This window comes from Falco rusticolus, chromosome 4 (assembly GCF_015220075.1).
Source record: "Falco rusticolus isolate bFalRus1 chromosome 4, bFalRus1.pri, whole genome shotgun sequence".
Classification (NCBI taxonomy): domain Eukaryota; kingdom Metazoa; phylum Chordata; class Aves; order Falconiformes; family Falconidae; genus Falco; species Falco rusticolus.
The window spans coordinates 95,662,011-95,679,560 of NC_051190.1; the positions used below are offsets into that span (position 1 = coordinate 95,662,011).

General features: G+C 40.1%; 1 protein-coding gene across 13 annotated transcripts in view; it reads right to left on the minus strand.

Moving 5' to 3' along the window:
* Positions 1-17,550, minus strand: part of ARPP21 (cAMP regulated phosphoprotein 21) — a 143,909-nt gene that overhangs the window by 31,023 nt on the left and 95,336 nt on the right. For all 13 annotated transcript variants that reach the window (XM_037386792.1, XM_037386802.1, XM_037386791.1 and 10 more), the window contains 2 exons: positions 16,258-16,524; positions 8,402-8,528 (listed from right to left, as the gene is read on the minus strand). In XM_037386792.1, coding sequence (XP_037242689.1) covers positions 8,402-8,528; positions 16,258-16,524 — 394 coding nt within the window. The remainder of the gene's footprint in view (positions 1-8,401; positions 8,529-16,257; positions 16,525-17,550) is intronic.

A 17,550-nucleotide genomic window follows, 5' to 3' on the forward strand; every position in this document is an offset into this window, starting at 1 on the left:
TTACAATTAGCTCACACAGCAAGAATGCTATCTGTTCTGGTGCATAACGAGCAAGCTGCAACAGACAGCAGGACCTGGGGAAGAGCTTAAGAACTGTTTGGAGAGGTATCGGGCATCTTTGCCTATTGTGGAGGAAACCAGCTCCTTTCTTTAGGAAGAATCAAAGGCTGCTTCCTTCACACACCCACACTATCAGCCTTAATTCACTTGCAAACAAACCAAAGAGAAATAAAATCAATTGCTCACTTGCTGTACTAATGCATAGATTCTATATATCTAGTGTTGGTGAGTCAAAATGACAAGGTCCTTGCAATTGCAGAGGGATGATGTTCTTGCGGACGGTTTAGGCAAAACAATAACTGACTGTAACAAAGGTCGAACAAAACTCAGGTAAAAGCACTGGGATCATTTTATGGTTACTGCTGGTCAGCAGAACACCACTTCGTTACTGGGACGTTGCTCTTGAGTTCCTCTGCCCTAACACTGAACACACACTGTGGCCCTTCTTCCAGGCAGCTCATGCTCATATACACATTCTTTCTGTCATGTCCAAATCTAAATAAGTGTCCTATTTATTAAGTCTTACAACCACAAAGGGTGCTTCAATTCTTTAATCCTCAGTCAATAGCAACTGTAAGGGAAAATTCTGTGCCCCTCCCCCCCCCCAGTGCAGATCTCTGGTGTGCATTTTGAGTATTCAATTATTAGCTTAGACCCAAAAATCCTCCTGCACTTCTCCATCCTGGGGCATGCTTTCATCTGCAGGAAAGTTACAGAAAACTGAGCCCCCAAGCTTATAGACCTACTGTGAGCAGAATGCCTGAAGCAGAGCTGGCAATGGCCTCTGCCCCTCCAGGGAGGCCTTCTAGCATGTCTGTCAGTGGTAGGGCTCCACTAATTCTAGCAATGGCAGGATGGTACCAGAAAAGACAAAATACAACAATTTAAAAAAAAAGAAAAAAAGAAAAAAAGAAATCTGTCTTTGTTCTCAAGGACTACAATACAAACCTCCAAATTATTCTGTGCTGGAAAATTCCATCGGAAGAAGCGGAAACACTGTGCATTGATCCAACACAGAATTAGCAATAGAGATGATGTATAACTCTTTTTGGCAAAGCATAGACAGAAATACAAAGATTCTTTGTAGACATTGTTGAATACCTTAAAACATTCCCTACACCTTAGTGGTGTGGCCTCTGCAACTTTTACAGAGGTTATTTTGAAGTCCTAACCGCCACACAATGCTGTTAGAAATCTTTTCTCTCTCTGCTTGCTCCTGTACATTAACTGACATGAGATTAATACATGCTAATCCTCGGGGGGGGGGGCGGGGGGGGAACTAATCTGTATATTAGTGTGAAACCCCAGGAACGCTGTCAGAAATGGCTTAGAATTTAATTAGTGCTAGACAAGTTCAACAAAACTTGAGAAGCCTTGAAAGAAAACCACAAATAAATGCCTGTCTTTAAGACTCTTATGGTTGTTGAGCCTACCGGTATTCTCTTCCCTCAGTATTTGCTCTCTCTTGGTGTGAATGCTGAATAATTAAGCAAGTCATTTGAGGAAGAACAAAGCTTTTTTGACAAAAGTGATTTTGCCTTTTAATTTTCAGAATCAAGTATGCTGCAGGGAGTGTGACCATATTAATTCTGCTATTAATTTAAATTACAGATGTTCTGTAAAGCTGAACACTGCTGGTTCAGTACTGGTGCAGCACTATTGCTTAACGTCAGAAGGACAACAGGATTTAGTCTTTCTAAGACTTGATATTTTAAAACTTTTAAGTCCCAGTTCTCAATTTCTCAGCAGGATTCTGAAAGTCTTGAACGCAATACTCAGTCACACAATCCTCCTCTAGCAGTAGGGGAATGAAATCCAGGGTGCAAAACTCTAGGTAGGAAACTCCCTATGGGTAGTGCATAGGAAACACTGAGGAGGTGGATGGGTCTGGGAGCTAATCTTCCTCACACAACATATAAAATAGCAAAATACCATAAAAGCAAGACCTCAAAATTGAAAAAACCAAAAACCCACATAAAAATATATAATCAGGACTAAGTGAGTTTCTTGCTTTACGTCCTTCTCTTTCATGCGCTTAATTCTCTGTTCCTTCACACCTTTAAAGAAAGCACTGTAAGAAAGAAGGAGAACATCCCTGAAGAGCAGAGATCTTGGTGAGCATTTCCCCTGCAATGCACAATATGGGTAAAAACCCTGTCAGGCCTAGGCACCTGGGTTTCTCATACCATGGGAACGTCTGAAGTTGTAACCAAATCATAAAATTAATTGAAAAAAAGACAAGGGCTCCTTCTTCTCCAAATGTAATTTAGGGGGAAAAACTCCAAACTGAACAAGCCTGAAGAGCAGTCTCCTAGGTTTGCTACAAGCGCTTCCATGGCACAGAATTCTCCACCACAGCCGGCAGGAGCACTGAGCTCTGCCTTGCAGACACTCTTGGTATGAGACACTCAGTACCATCCAAATGGAAGTGCTTGTAGGTAAAGCTTTACGTTTCCGGGCAACTTAAACATAAAATGCTTGGACAGAAACTAACAGTGTGGATCACTTCAAGATCATAATTTCAAATTTAGCCTTCCTACTGCAATTGCTGCAAACTCCTTGATCCGCCCCTACTATTTCATAAAATGCTTTTAAATTTCAAAGCCTTACATCAATGTTAATGAGCACAGTCCTACACTTAAGTATCTAAACCAGTAGGGCTCTTTCCCTCCCGTTCCTGCCAAGCCCCTGTAAAAACAAGACACACATGCCTTGCAATGCTTTTCAGGAGCAGCAGTATCCGCTGAAAAAAATACAGCGTTAAACACAGACGGACACCTTTAGTACAGATCTGTTTCAATAGCGCAGTAAGCAATTACTGTTGGAGAAATAGTTTCTTCAGATAATTAGATACTTAAAAATTGAAGTTGTTATGTTTATACAAGCACAGAAATTATAGACTGAATTATGCAAACAAATCTATCATGGACCATGAGCTCCTGTCAGGTTGCTAATGAAGGTAGAAAGCAGCAATCTTTCTTTATAAGGCTCTCTAATGACCATGATAACACACCATATTTTTTTTTAGTGCTGCACATTTCCCTTGCACATTTTTTTCCCTCTCAATATCAGTTTATAGTGACAAATGCTTTCAGAAGACAAAGGGGATGAAAAAGACTTGAAGATAACACTCTTCAATTATGCTGACACCTAAATGATTAAATTAAGCAAAAAATCAGTATTTCATTGTCAATTTGACTCTGATTTTTGCGTAAACAAATTTATGGACTCTGTTAAGGTACATTTTGTCTTCACTTAAAATTTGTTTCAGAGACACATTAAAGAGACAATTACCTCTTTTTCCTTACTGGAAGCTATAAAGGCTAATAATACAGTACTCCATCAGAAATATTACCTTTCCTTCAAGACAAACATTTGCTGTTTACAGAAGATCCATGTATACTTACATAAGAAAGGATCCTACATCCAGACAGTGTTCAGATATATACTTCCCTCACATAATGGCTTCCTTTGCCTACTGTACACAACCGACTAGACCATTTATAGGAAAAAGCAGACATTTGCTTTGTAATCTGAGCCTTCTCGTGTTATCTGGGCACTGGAACAGGTTATAATGGCAACATTAGTTGAGTCTCAAATTTATGAGAAATCCTAAAACATTACATTAATTCCAGGAATCACAGACCATCCAATTATGCCAAATGCCATCTTATTTCTCTGGAAATATTATAGTGTAAGCTTTTGGTTGGAAGATTTTTTTTACCAAATACTACAGGTCTTCACTTTAATCCCCTCAAAAGATGATCTTCATTACTGATGCAAAACACATGCCATGGATTTTTTACCTTACAACTGTGTGATAAACCAAGCTAACTGACTATTGGAACTAGGCCCAAACACACACCTACATATTATTTTATTCATAAAATTTCTGTTGCACTCTGAAATTATCTGGAACACATGAGGCAAACATACAACAATGAATCAAAGCAGGAAAAAAATCATGTCATTTGTTGCAGCTTGTTCGTTTGTGAATGGCAGTTAGAACAGTTGCATATCCCAAAGTAATACTCATGTACTTATCTAGTTCATGTTTATGAAGCACTTTAAACATGAAAAATCCTCAAAGCGCACAGCACTTGCTATAATGAAAGAAAATACAGATGCAGATAACACATTGCTGATTTCTTCTGTCATGACAAAATAAAAATAATTCCTGATTTATCATCCATATAACTCTATTTTATTCAAACACAACAACTAGGATTGAAAGCTTTCAAATCTATCAGTATAAAGATAATTACTGAAGAATGAAATACTGATGATGCTAGACGTGCAATTTATAGAGTACTCCTAGCTGAGAATACAGAAATAATATTTTCTTCTGTGTGGTTACAGAAATGGGCATTTCACAGTATCTTAAGTATCATCTGTTATAGAGCACAGAAATGAGTAATAGCAATATACCCAGTCTGAAAAATGAGCATAGGATTTTTGAGAACAGCTGCCTAACACACACTAAAAACCCACCCAAGATGTCCTCCCCATGCCAAGGTGTGACAGACACTGGCTTCATCCTGGCCCCACTCAATGGCAACACTTTGAAAAACTTTGCACTGAGCAGGACTGGACACAAGAATGGTGCAGAAACAGCATAATGAAGAAAAGCAACAATGGTGTATCTGAATGAAAAAAAGAAGTATTTCTGTTTACAGACCATGCTACAGTGCTGTCAGATGCTACATTTTGGCTTGAACAGAAACAAGTGTAATTCAAATGGCAGAGGTTTTTAAAAAATCTTTTTGGACAAGTCTCTGTACCATGCTTCTGCCAGAAATGGGTCACTTATGTTCTCATACAAGACAGCACTTAAAGGAAAAAAAAAAAAGTAAATAAACACACACACAAATTCTCATCCTTCTCTCCAAATGATTTATTGCTGCCAGAGCTCTAATGTAATTTTAGGTGAGCTCATCTTTTTTTCTGCCCTGGAGCCATTTTAACTTAATATTGCTCTTCTTCCAGAGCCACGAGAGAGTACAGGCTCCCTTAGCCACCACAGATGCTGTGCTGACATTTTACTTAGCTGTTTGCTGTAAAAGTCATCAATATCACTCTGCTCCTGAAGAGACCTTTTCTAAGAAAAATGAAAACAAATTGCTGGCATTAGATCAGACTTTGACCTCTGCAGCCCAAAGTGGGGGAAATAAGATCCGAATGCCTTCCTGCTGCTTTGAAAGCTTCCAAAAGCTCCTCCAAGCAGGCAAACTTTTTTATTTTAATAAAATATTTTCTGAGGTGCCAGGCTGATGCTGCTGCCATGTGAAGCAGCCGGCAGGTACAGGCAGCCAGCCTGGGCTCCCACAGGCTGCCTGAGCTGCAGCCATCCTCCCTCTGAAGCAGCACAAGTGTTGAGGGGTCTTTAGGGAAACCATTTCAGAAATCATTCTTTCATCTGCCTCCTTCCCATCTGTTCCCCCTTCCCATCCTCAGTATTCCTGACCTGCACGCTGTTTCACCAGCACTATTCTCTTTCACGTGTTCATTTTCCTGCCCTAGTCCCGCCTCATTCCTGGCTCTGGCACAACCTGCTCACGTGTTAATGCATGGGAAGGGAAACTGCAGTCTGAAACACTCGCTTGTTGATTACCATTTTCCAGTCATGTACAAGTCTCTAGGAAGATTTCAAAGCTTTTTTGGTGTTTCTGTGTTTTGGGTTTTTAAAACTGGTTTCTGAAGGAAAATGAGTGTGATTGCCAGTTTTCCTCAACCTTCAGAGTAACGTTCCGAGTTCATTGTCTAATTTCTGTCACATTTCACAGAGAGATGAAAGCTGCAAAGATATGACATTTCTAAAGTTTCATAAAAATCAGTGGCTTAAAAGAGGAGAGGCATGCCCCAGCTCACTTGCCCTACAATCGAAAGACTGCACTATGAGCTAGCAGTTATTTGCTCTGGTTTTAGGTGCTAGTCAATCTGCTGCGATGGCAAAACACCATCTCCTGCCTAGCGAACAGATGTTGGGCATCGATGATGAGCCAAAAGAGATGAGGATTTTACAGGTGGTCTGAGGTCACAGGGCACAGGAGTAGCAAAATGTATGTGTGTGGGGAGGCTGATGGTAAGAAAAGCAGATGCAGCAACACTGGGCATGAAACCACCTTAAACCATCATTGAATCATTTGGTTGTTTGGTATCTCAGTGCTTATACTGAGCTTCCTGCAATAAGTCTGTAACATAAATAATATGCTTTCCTATACTTAATTTCTTTTTTGTTTTAGTATAAATTAAGTGACAATCTTGAAAGCTATTTATTTTCCAAACACAAAGGGATGCAGTGGAACATCAATTTGAATGATTCTTACACAATCTCCAAGAAAAGACCTTGCAGTATGAAACTGCAAGCTGCTTCCTGGCATGCCTATCACACACTCGGACGATGACTACAGGAAAGGATGCATCTGAGCCCAAAGGGATGAACCAGCTTGAGGAATCTGTTCTCAGCAAAGTCTCAAGATCTGAGAATAGCTAAACGCTTAAAATCATTGCCACAGCAGGGAGTCTAAACTGTAGTCACAATGTTTTCATTTTTAAACAAGAGATAAAAATAATGTTTCCAACTGAGCGGGCAGCTGAAAAAGTGAATTGCAGGAAAAGACTGACATGCTAGAGATTCTACACAAACTCCTTGACTCATGTTTTCCAAACACGTAAGGAAAACGATGCAGCAAACACAGAAACAAAATTAGCATTTGCATCTCTGCACTGTCTGTACTCAAACATAACAGCTCCCATGCTACAATACATCTTCAAAACTAGGTTTTCCTCAAGATCAAATAGCTGGATCTTATCCGGAACATCAGTCAAGTGCTTCAGACAATCTCTTGTGCACTTCATTTACCATAATCTCCGCTATGCTATGGATGTAGCATTAAACTGACAAATATGATTTTGTAACAACCCACTAGACCCAGATAATGTCATCTAAGTTGATTTGCACTTAGGTTCAAAGATCCAGTATATACGAATAATATGTATGGCACCAGACTGTCGGGCAGAAGAAGCCAGAAGAGACAGATGACCTTTGTGCAATACTTCACCTTCTTTCTCAGGAATGTATAAATACAAAGGTATGAAAGCAGACACAGTCAGCCACCTCTGACACTGACCAAAACACCACCAATTTTATCAGAATATAGAATAGATTAAAAAAAAAAAACACCAAAAAAGTAATCAATTGCCTATAGTTATAGCTGTGTTTGCTGTGTCTTTTGTTTCCCTGAGCACCTGAGAGAATGTGAACAAAATTTCCAGCAGTCACATTACAGAAACAGGTTGACAGGCTGGATGCCACCCTAAGTCTTGTTCACGTCTGATGTCTGGGGTCTTGACTTGCACCTTAAAAGACTTTCATATCAATGTCTTTGCAGGGAACCTGCTTTGCCATTCAGAAAGGTTTCTGCCAAACCCAGTCAGAACAATGAATGCTTTGCCCTACCAGGCACATCTGTAACTGCAAGCCCTATCTGGAAACAACACCCCCCCATACACCTTGGCATTACTGTTTGAGACTCCCTACGAGGGGAGGTGTGAACTAAATAAATGTACAATCAATAGCTTAATATATATATATATGTATATATATATAAAATCTCCAAAACCCGAAGAACTGTTTATTCTCTTGAGAAGCAAGGATGACTTCACAAGCACAACCCCTGCCCTCCCCAGCACACACCAGTCCAACTCTGCCTTCGTCCCTCTTATTCTGGTGTCATCAGGAGTGACATGACACAGCAGGAAAAGAGACCGGTTCACTGTGAGACCTGCTACTCACTCTCTTACAGTGTAACGGCCCCCCTTCCAGCCGCACATCGCTGTGGGGAGCTAGTCCTGCCGGGCACCACATGGACCACCTTGCCACTCCTCGGGCTCATGAAGAGCAGAAGGTGGTGGAGCGCGACCAGCCCTTTCTGCATCACTGCAAACCTGTCCACCATGTAGAGTCTTACAAATGTTTGGAGAGTTTGCATGATGAAGGATAAACCACAACAGCTGGCTTGAACATGCAGTGTGACTGCTCACATCAGTTCTCTCCTAGCTCTCTCTGTGCCCTGTCATATGGAGCACAGACACTGAGGACACAGCACTGTGTGCAGGACAGCAGTGGTGGAGAACACAGCCTCCACTCTTCCACCGCTTGGTATCTCCAAGCAAAGAGGTTTTCAATTTGTAATTTTCACTGTAGTTTTGAACAGAACAGTGACCAGCTTTCTCCTCCGCTGTTCAAATTCATAATTAAAACACAATCAATAGGTTTCATGAGCAAAGGCACTGCGAGCAGCTGAAGAAATGAGTAACAGATCATGTATAATGTAAATACCTGCTTGCTGTGCAGTCTGTGGGATCTGTTGACTCCGCTGTGCATTGTACTGAACTGAGGCAATGGGTCTGTACTGCTGAGTTGTTGAGGTAGGGTACTGACCAGATGGGTAGTAATACACTGGCATCTGCAAAGAAAGAAAACAGCAGCTAACTATGGAGTCTACAGCTCAAAGATTCACAAAATAGAATAACACTGAAAGGGGAGCAAGAGTTCAAGTCAACCATATTCGTGGTAACAGTAATCAAGAGGAAAGATGTGCATCGTGTCTCTTCAAAAATTGCTGCTTGCTTTCAGCTTTGCTAGGAAAAGGGCTATCAGTGCCCAAATTACTTCTCCGATACTTTAAGAAACAGAAGAAAAAGAATTTTAATTCCAAGAGACAAAGACGTACAGGATGCATAAAATACTACATGCATATAACCGAAGAAAACACAGTAAAATATAAATGCTGCAGAAAAATGGATGCAAATACCTTCAATATCAACGCGATACATATAGACAGCATATTGAACCATTAAATGAACTCTAGAGAAAACAGTCAATTTGAAACAAAGAAGGTCCTGGAGTGAACATATATAGGAGTGAGAGAGAGGGAAAGATGGAACGCATGTACCCTTAACGCCTGTAAGAAACAATTATTAAATTCATGCTTTTGTTTAACAGCTACATCCTTCCTTCCATGAACATTTCCCTGTAAAGCCTCTCTTGCACTTGGTGTGAATGCAATTACAATTCAAAAAACAATCAGTTGTTTTCTTGCAGGAGCTGAGGGTAGGCATTGAGTCAGCAAGTTCTGCTAGGCAGCCTTCTTTATTTTCTATTAATTGTATCATTACAGAGCAACGTGTACTATATCACCATATTACATAGGTGAACATGGAAGTTTGAGGGTGACTGGAGCTAAAGACTTTTCTTATACACGCCATACCACCATAACTGAGACATTTGAGCTAAACAGCTTTCAGCTGACCCTTGGCAAGTTCAAAGCACTCAAAATTTTTCGTTTTCAGCTGCAGTGGATGCTGTAGGTACCTAACACCGTTCAGCAGCCTATGGTATCAGCAAACTGCTGAGGGACACAGGCTTGGGAGAACATTGCTTCTCTTGTGACTGTTGCCACATCTGTCAGCATTTCTTTATTAACCATAAAAATATTTTTCTCCCTTTATGTGTAGCATTTATCCTACTCAGACACAGGCAGAGAGTCATACTAAATGCTTTGGGTTTTTTTTCATACAAAACCAAGGACTATTTTTGCCACTTTTATTTGCATGGAGGAAATGTTCCTGGAACAGCTCATTCAACTTGATCACCCTTAAAGTATTAGCACAGTAAAGGTAACTGCATCATTTTGTAAACTGCTAGGACATCACAAGAGAGAGCAAAAATTTTCTGAGAGACAATGTCAGAGAAGAAAAAACAGGCATAGATACAAAGGACTAGGCAAGAAGAGGGCATGGATGGCTAACTGGGCAAGTAGAAGACTACTGAATGGGTAACTGGTGGGAAAAGTATCAGGATCAACAAAGCTGGACTTCATGGTGAAGTGAAATCCCCAGACCAACTGACAATCAATATTATCCATCAATCAAGAGGCTGAATATCCATTCATTCTTCAAGGTCTTTTCATTTTCTCTTCAATCAATGGAAATCTTTTTTCTTTTCTTTCCTGCCCCTGGGTGCCTGCCATCCACCTACCCCCCACCCCCCAATATCAGCCAGGTTCAAACAAATACCAGAAAAACAAGAACAGTTTGATTGGAAAATGATGTGAGCTATCCTCCCTCCAGACAATACCATGACACCTAATGGCTACAGCCTGCCCTTCAGTCATTTGTTTTGTTAGACTAAAGTAACAAAAGCAAAATGCCTTTGTAAAATCGACAAAATTATGATGAATTTGTTTCTCTGCAAAGAAAAGCCACAAGGTATAGGAAAGTTGACCCAGACATTTAAGGACCAAATCATTCTTTAAACATCATAGAAGCATAAATCATGGATCAGGCAAGTTTAGTGTGATAAATTCATCTTGTGGAAACCTGGTCGCTCTCAGCAAGACTCTACAATAGGAGACTTAAAAGAAGCCAGAAGACTCAGTCTAAGTCAATGCAAATAGTTGATCCTTCCTTGGAGCAGGAGAAAGAACAGACATCTTCTCAAAGATTCTTTATTTTCTATCACCGTATTCTACAAATTAAATATTAAACCCCTGTGGAAATACTCTCACTTCTCCTGGCAGCAGCTTAATCTCACTTAAAGAATTTAAATTTATTTGATTTACCCTTAACTTCCTCATTTTCCTTGTGCAGACAAGCCCCTAGATATTTGAAAATACACAAGCATATGAGAACAATGTAAATTATCTCCTATGGAAAGATTTTGCAGGTATTAACTTTAAAACATAGCCTAAAGAATATAGGTTTTGAAGTGAGGTTTATAGTTGAACATGGTTAGCACAAAAACATGTATGTGCACTGAAGCATTCTCAGTCATTTCGAAACACGTATTTATTTTTGCCACACAGATAACACCTCATAGTCAAAGGGGTTTCTCCCTTTCTCTCATCTTCTCAATTCATTAGAATACACTCGTTATATACTCCACTTAGGGGCTTATCAGAGTGCTATCTACCAGCCTGAAAAATGCTAGTAGTTGGAATATTGGGTAAAAAAGAAATAATTTCACTTAGAAAGATTAGTAGATGAATTTGCCAGTAATCATGCATGCACACATGACTTGCAAAGAAGTAGTCTGGTGTTTTGTTGTTGTTGTTGGTTTTGGTTTGGTATTTTTTAAGATGTCAGACATTAAGAAAGGCCTGGTCTAAAATATAGACAGGGATAAAATAGGTCTTTCATGGCTGAAGGGTTTGGAAGGATCCATTTTCATTTATCTTGAGTACATCTGTGCATCAATAGTTGAAACATATTATTTGTCCTTTCTGATATTACTTCAGTGAATAGTGGAATCAGAGGGATCAGAGATAACAAGTATCACTTACATCGCTTGCTGTGAACCTCTTGAATTTTTTAGTTTCTCATTACATCAGTGTTAGTAACACCTTTGCTTATGTGTTCTTCAACAAAAAACATCACATTTCTGTAGCAGCCTAGTGACATGCTAAATTATACTTGGATTGCTTTCCCATGTGAATGCACAGTCTAACCTTGGACCTTTTGCTTGTATGACGTATTTCATTTACAGAAGCAGGAAGTTTCCACTGCACTAACAAGCATGCCAACACAGCTATATGGTTGTCCTAAACCAAAAAACCAAACAAAACCCACAAAAAAACCAAAAGACATTTTTTTTAAGAAATAATCTAAATAAATGCTGCTGTCTTTAGTCTAAAAGCATTGTACGTTGATCTTAATCCTTGAACACTGCGAACACCCCACCACTTCTTAATTATTGCCATTGAAATAGTTGACAGATGATCCTCACTTCCTGGATTTTCTTATTTTGAAGGTGAATACCTTCCTTGTTTGTAGGTTGACCATTCCAATGCATTCTGTTTTTTCTTTCATATATAGCGTTTTCTTTACTTAAAATCTAACAGGACTAGGGACATCACTTCAGAAACACTCAAGAAATGTCACAACAAGACATTACTTTTTCCTCCTTCTAAATTACTTTGACTATAGATGATGGGCAGACTCAGTATGATATTGGCTTTCTGCTTTGATCTGTTCACATACAGTTTGAAACCCATTACCAGGCTGAGTCTCCCTTGGACTGCTCTCTAGCAGCACCTCTTAAATTTACAGGTATGTTGTTTATTTCCTCATGGTAGGGATAGGATTCCACACATCTTTAAGGCTGATCTCACTTTGCTAAACTATATCCCTACTGATTTACAGCTTGGTTCTGCTAGGTATCCTACCTTCTCTTAATGTTGTTGATATCCAGTTAGGTTTGGATTAACACCTTCATTCAGATGATGAGCGATGCTGACGCTACTATGAATAGCAGCTACAGTGCATAAATGGGAGTGAAGAAAACAGAAACCACAGAGATGTATGGACACATGGAGGTATCATTACCTAACTAACTGGGATCAGTCATTCTTCAAGGATTTCTCTGTTCCCCACCCACCCCTTCCATCATAATTACAGTAACAATTCAAAAAAGAAGAAAAAAAAAAGGGGGGAGGGGGCTTGTGTAGAACAATGGTAGGATGTCATCCAATATAATTTTTGAGATCCATCCACTTGCAGTGACTCCCCAACCTTCTTCAAAACAAGCTTCCTAGAGAAGACATGTTACGAATAAGAATTTGTCTTAGAGTAGTTATGGAGTGTCTAGGAGGGGGTTTCTGCAAAGACACAGCTAAAATTAATGATGATACAAAATGAATTCAGGTAAGAAATCCCTCAACTAGCGTATTACTTCTTCAAACCTCTCCAAAAATTCATGCCATCTCATTTTTTGACATCATTTTGCCAGTATACCTTCCAGAAAGGAGGAGTCAGGTGAAAATTAATTTTAAGGGAGCATATCCTTTCCCACTGGCATAGTACTCGCATTTTTCCCATTTCATCATTTGCAGAGGCAGAGCAATAGCAAACACCACTGACAGAATGTTGCAAAAAACTAATGTGGACCCTTGTTGAAGTGCGTGGGCCCATCAGTGCTATAGAACCACCATTGGAAAGAGAAGAAAATTGAAAATAGCATAAAAAAGAAAAAGTAAAGATGTACATTTGCTATTTGTGATACAGAAAGCAAACAGACATTTGTTGCTAAAAGTCCCTTTCAGCAAACCCAGACTAATGGTTGGGTTTTTTGTGGGTTTTTTTCCAGTTGGCTGAACAAAGACAGATCATTATTTTTAGGTTATTAAATCACGACTCTGTTGTCAAGATGGGGAATAGGTGTGATGAAAGAAGCAGCAAAAGAAATGTAAGGGGTCCTCTCAGCATTTCTTAGGCATCTCATTTCAAACTCAGTCTGCTTCTACTTTGATACAGACTGGGAGAGAGAGTCCTGCAGAGCAGCTGTACAGCCACATTTAATTAAACTTTAATGCAAAACCTAAAAATTTAAATGCAGTACCATTGGGTTTGTAGGCTTGGAGGGCATTTCTTTCTCCTCCTTTCAGCTCCCAAATGAAAAGATCATACTCACAGGACCTCCACCCAAGTTTTCACTATTACCTTCCAACAGTATACAGGACATAACAGCCAGCCTACTAGAACCCTTACCAGCAATGCCATTAGAGTCAATCCTCTTTTTGATGGGTATAAATTCAATAGCAACATTTAAGATATAAAAGTGCTTTTACATTGATTGCATTGCATTGATTAATGCATTGTATCATGTTTTGCGTGCATTATCATATTCATCACACCCTTTTTTTTTTCCTTTATTTTTTTTTTAAAGCCTGCCTTAGACCACCTGCTTTGGCATCAAAGAGCAACCTTACTACTGCATCTAAGCCCAAAAGTGTAACAGGTGACTGAGTTTGCCAATAGCCACTGCCACAGTGAAGTTTTGCTCATGGGCAGAACAGGGAGTAGAGTCTAGCTGCCCTGCACAGAAAGCTGAGCTGCTAGGCAAAAAACCCTATTGTTTCCCAAGGCTTTGCTCATCTTTTTATAAGACAGATCCCCTATTTGCTGTAAATGTACTACAAGCAGCATCCAAAGCACTGTGCCAAATTCTAGGGCTGAAGAGAATGAATTAAGACTTGAAACGTCAATCAGCAGTTCCCACCTGTGCAGGTGGATGCAGAGAGCTGCTGCCCCCTCTCCCTCCTAGCAGACCAAGGCCACTGCGCTCTCACAGTATAGGGACACAGGCAGCAGGGACTAAGCCCCCCGCACCCTCTTCCACACAGGTGTCGGACAAGGATTTTTTGGAATAGACACAAGCTGGAGATGAATGGTGCACGCAGTGCAATGAATGCAGAGAAAGCTGACAGCACTGAATTTTTCACCTTGCTTCACCCCCTGAGGACAAAACATTCCCCAGTGAAATAATTGAAGTTACTGCAAATCCAAAAGATATTTTTCTGTCTTTGGTAACTTTCCACTTTTTTACACTGTAGGAGGAAAGTGCCCTCATCTGCCGTATTTGGGGTGTGGACAGAGACACAGTGGCTGTTAAACATACCAGTATGGTACTGGTCCTCCTATATATGAAAAGGCCTCTCTTCATCACTTGTCCTCTGAAGTTACCTGCCTCTCTAGTAGCACCGGAGCAAGTACTAATGAGGGAAAACAGCTTCACAAAGTAACACTGCATCAGACTAAGTGAAAACCCTGCATCCTGCTGCACACCCAAGGGTGAAATCCAATGCTCCCGCTCTAGGTGATGAAGGCTCAGCCACAGGCAGGCAGAAGCTGCAGGCAAATCCACAGAAGCAGCCTCTGCAAAGTCAGCCGAGGTAGGATCTAGCAGAGAACCCAGGGTGAGCTGCAAACCTGGTCTCACCTAAGGAGGAGAGGAGTTGATGCAGGTTCCCCTTGGCACAGCAGGCAGCGTGATGCTGCAGCCCCCTCAGCTCCCACAGCAAACCCCAGCCAGCAGGGCTGGGGAACGCATCGCTTTGCCTGCTGCGGTGACAGCTTGTAAAATGGAGGTGCTCACATTTATCTGGTTCACTAGAAGTGGCGTGAGGCTTGACTAAACGATGCTTGAAAACACTGACGGCACCAGGGGGTTGTACATGAGGAGAAAAGCCTGGACAGCCTCTACTTACATAAGAGACACAGTCTAGATGAGGAGATGGATTCATCAGGGGATTCTGCTCTTCAGGTCATTTTTTCCTCTCAAAATTTTAGAAAAACACTACCTTTGGCAAACAGCAAGATCTTTTTCTAGCAATATTTTCAAATTTAAAAAAAATCACATTATATTGAACTTTTGCTCTTTAGAATTATTTTTTGTAAGCGTTCTCTCAGAAAAATTGGCTGCAAAGTTTCTAACTACAGAAACTATGGATGTCACAGTCCTCTATGGGATGTCAGCATCCAGTACTCTTCACATTTATTTTATTGTTAATTAGTGATGTAATTAACTAGATCTCTAGCCCACTTAAAACATTATAACAGTATAAATTCTTAATTACTGTGGCAATACAGAATCCCATTAACAAACACAACTGGAGATTTGCAGTAAGAAATGCAAACAAAACAAACAGTAGGGTTTACACTACTACATTAAAAGAAGTTGTGAATCTTTTTCACTTTATTTTTTCTAATTTTCTTCCAAAGGATAAAATGAAAACAGGAAAAATACTATTAAAACCATTTTAAAGTAGAATTTAAATGAATTTATCTATAACTGGATAAAGAAATTTGGGGTTTTTAAGTGTATGCCTTGAAAATAGGCCAGAAAGTCATCTGTGCATTTTACTTCTTGACAGTAATCACTTTCAATATTCTGTAAAGGTACCCAGGAGACAAGTAGAGATGTTTGGTAGTGAACAGTAAAACATAATCAGTCTTCAGGAAGACAGTTAAAATTACTGATCTGTGACATCTCACATGTTCAAGTCAATTAAATATGATTAATGACTACCTGGGCTGATGTGCATGTTGCTCTTTTGGTATATATGCAGGGAAAAGGGACTATGGATATTTACTCACCCTCCTCCTTCATATTCATGTGCAGATGTGTCCTGGAGTACGAACATATGTTCAGAAAATGGTTTGAAGATAAGGAAGGACTTACTGTAACCCAGGAAACAATAGGAGCTTTGCAGGTTTCCTGCTGCCTAAAAATCTGCTAAGCTTTTTACCAGGGGAAAAAAAAAAATTAAAAATCCAGAGTCTGGATAATTTTTTTCTGTTCTTTTTATGATGTTCTAATGAGTGCCATGCCAAACTGTTAGCAAAGGTTTTGCCTACCTGAGCAGGTGGTGGTGGTGGTTGTTGCACAAAGCCCTGGGGCGGCGGCGGCGGCTGCAGCACTTGCTGGGATACTGGTGGACCTGAACCTGTAAAGCCTCCTGGGGGAAGCTGCTGACTTGGGGAAGCCATAATGTAACCTGTCTGCTGGGCAGGCTGCTGCAAGATAGGCGATGGGTAGACAGGACCAGAAGGTGATTCGGGGTTGTCTCCTGACGATTGACGACTTAAGCTCATCTGGTTAAACTGTGTTGTCATGTCATCTCGCTGCAGGGCAAAAGGCAGTAGAAAATGATGTAGACATGATGTCTGCAGTAGACACGCAAATTAGCAAACCAAAATAGGTTCAAACAGAGCAGGAGGGGGAAAGGAATCACTCAGCTCAAATACGTGCCACACTTTGCATGGCTAGCTACAAAAATTGAGGCAATTAAAATGAAAATCACTATAAATGCTTTGACAAAGATGTCCAGCCTGCAAGGTGAACGGCATTGCTTGGCACAAAAGCCAATTATTTTGGCTTTTACCCTGCCCTCCCCTTTTATTCCAAAATGACAAGTGAACTTTATAGTGTCCAAAAGAAGACATTTTAAATATAAAGGGCATGAAAATAACATTACAAATACCTCTTCCCCCATACACAAGATCCCTCAGCCAAACACATGCGGGTAATTTCACCTGTGTTTCAAAATGATCCCAAGAGGAATTCAGTAGGATTCAGGCGTGGACCTTTTCCTTTTTGGACTGTTTTGAAAATCCAAGGTTGTAAACATAAAGATGGTAAAAACCTCTAAGCCTACAGTGGCTATTTCAAGTGGGGTTTTTATTCAGTGTTGGGAAGAAACAAGTATTTTATTTGACTGAAGGGGGGCAGGGGGAATAAAATCTGTGATAGAATGCATGTACCAAATAAAGTCAATGGACCTGAGTCTCATTACATGCTGGTAATGATACACAGATTCTAGACAGTATCTGTTCAGTCTTGCAAAAAGATCCATGCTAATCAACACTCTCAAGTTTATTCTGTGAAGGTCAAAGATTTACAAATGTGGCTCTCTGCATATTCATTTGTGCCCACACCGTAAGACTTTTAATACTCAACATTAAAACATACTTTATACAGCAATAAATCCAGCATAAAACTCCATTGTGTGCTAATATGCAGATTACAGTCCCTTCCTTATGCCCCCTCATGGATAGGGAATAAGCACTATAAAAATGCTTTTCACTTAGAACATCCATGCTGTTTTTTAAAAGGAGCCTCTTCGATTTTGTTCTCATTCCTGCGGTGTT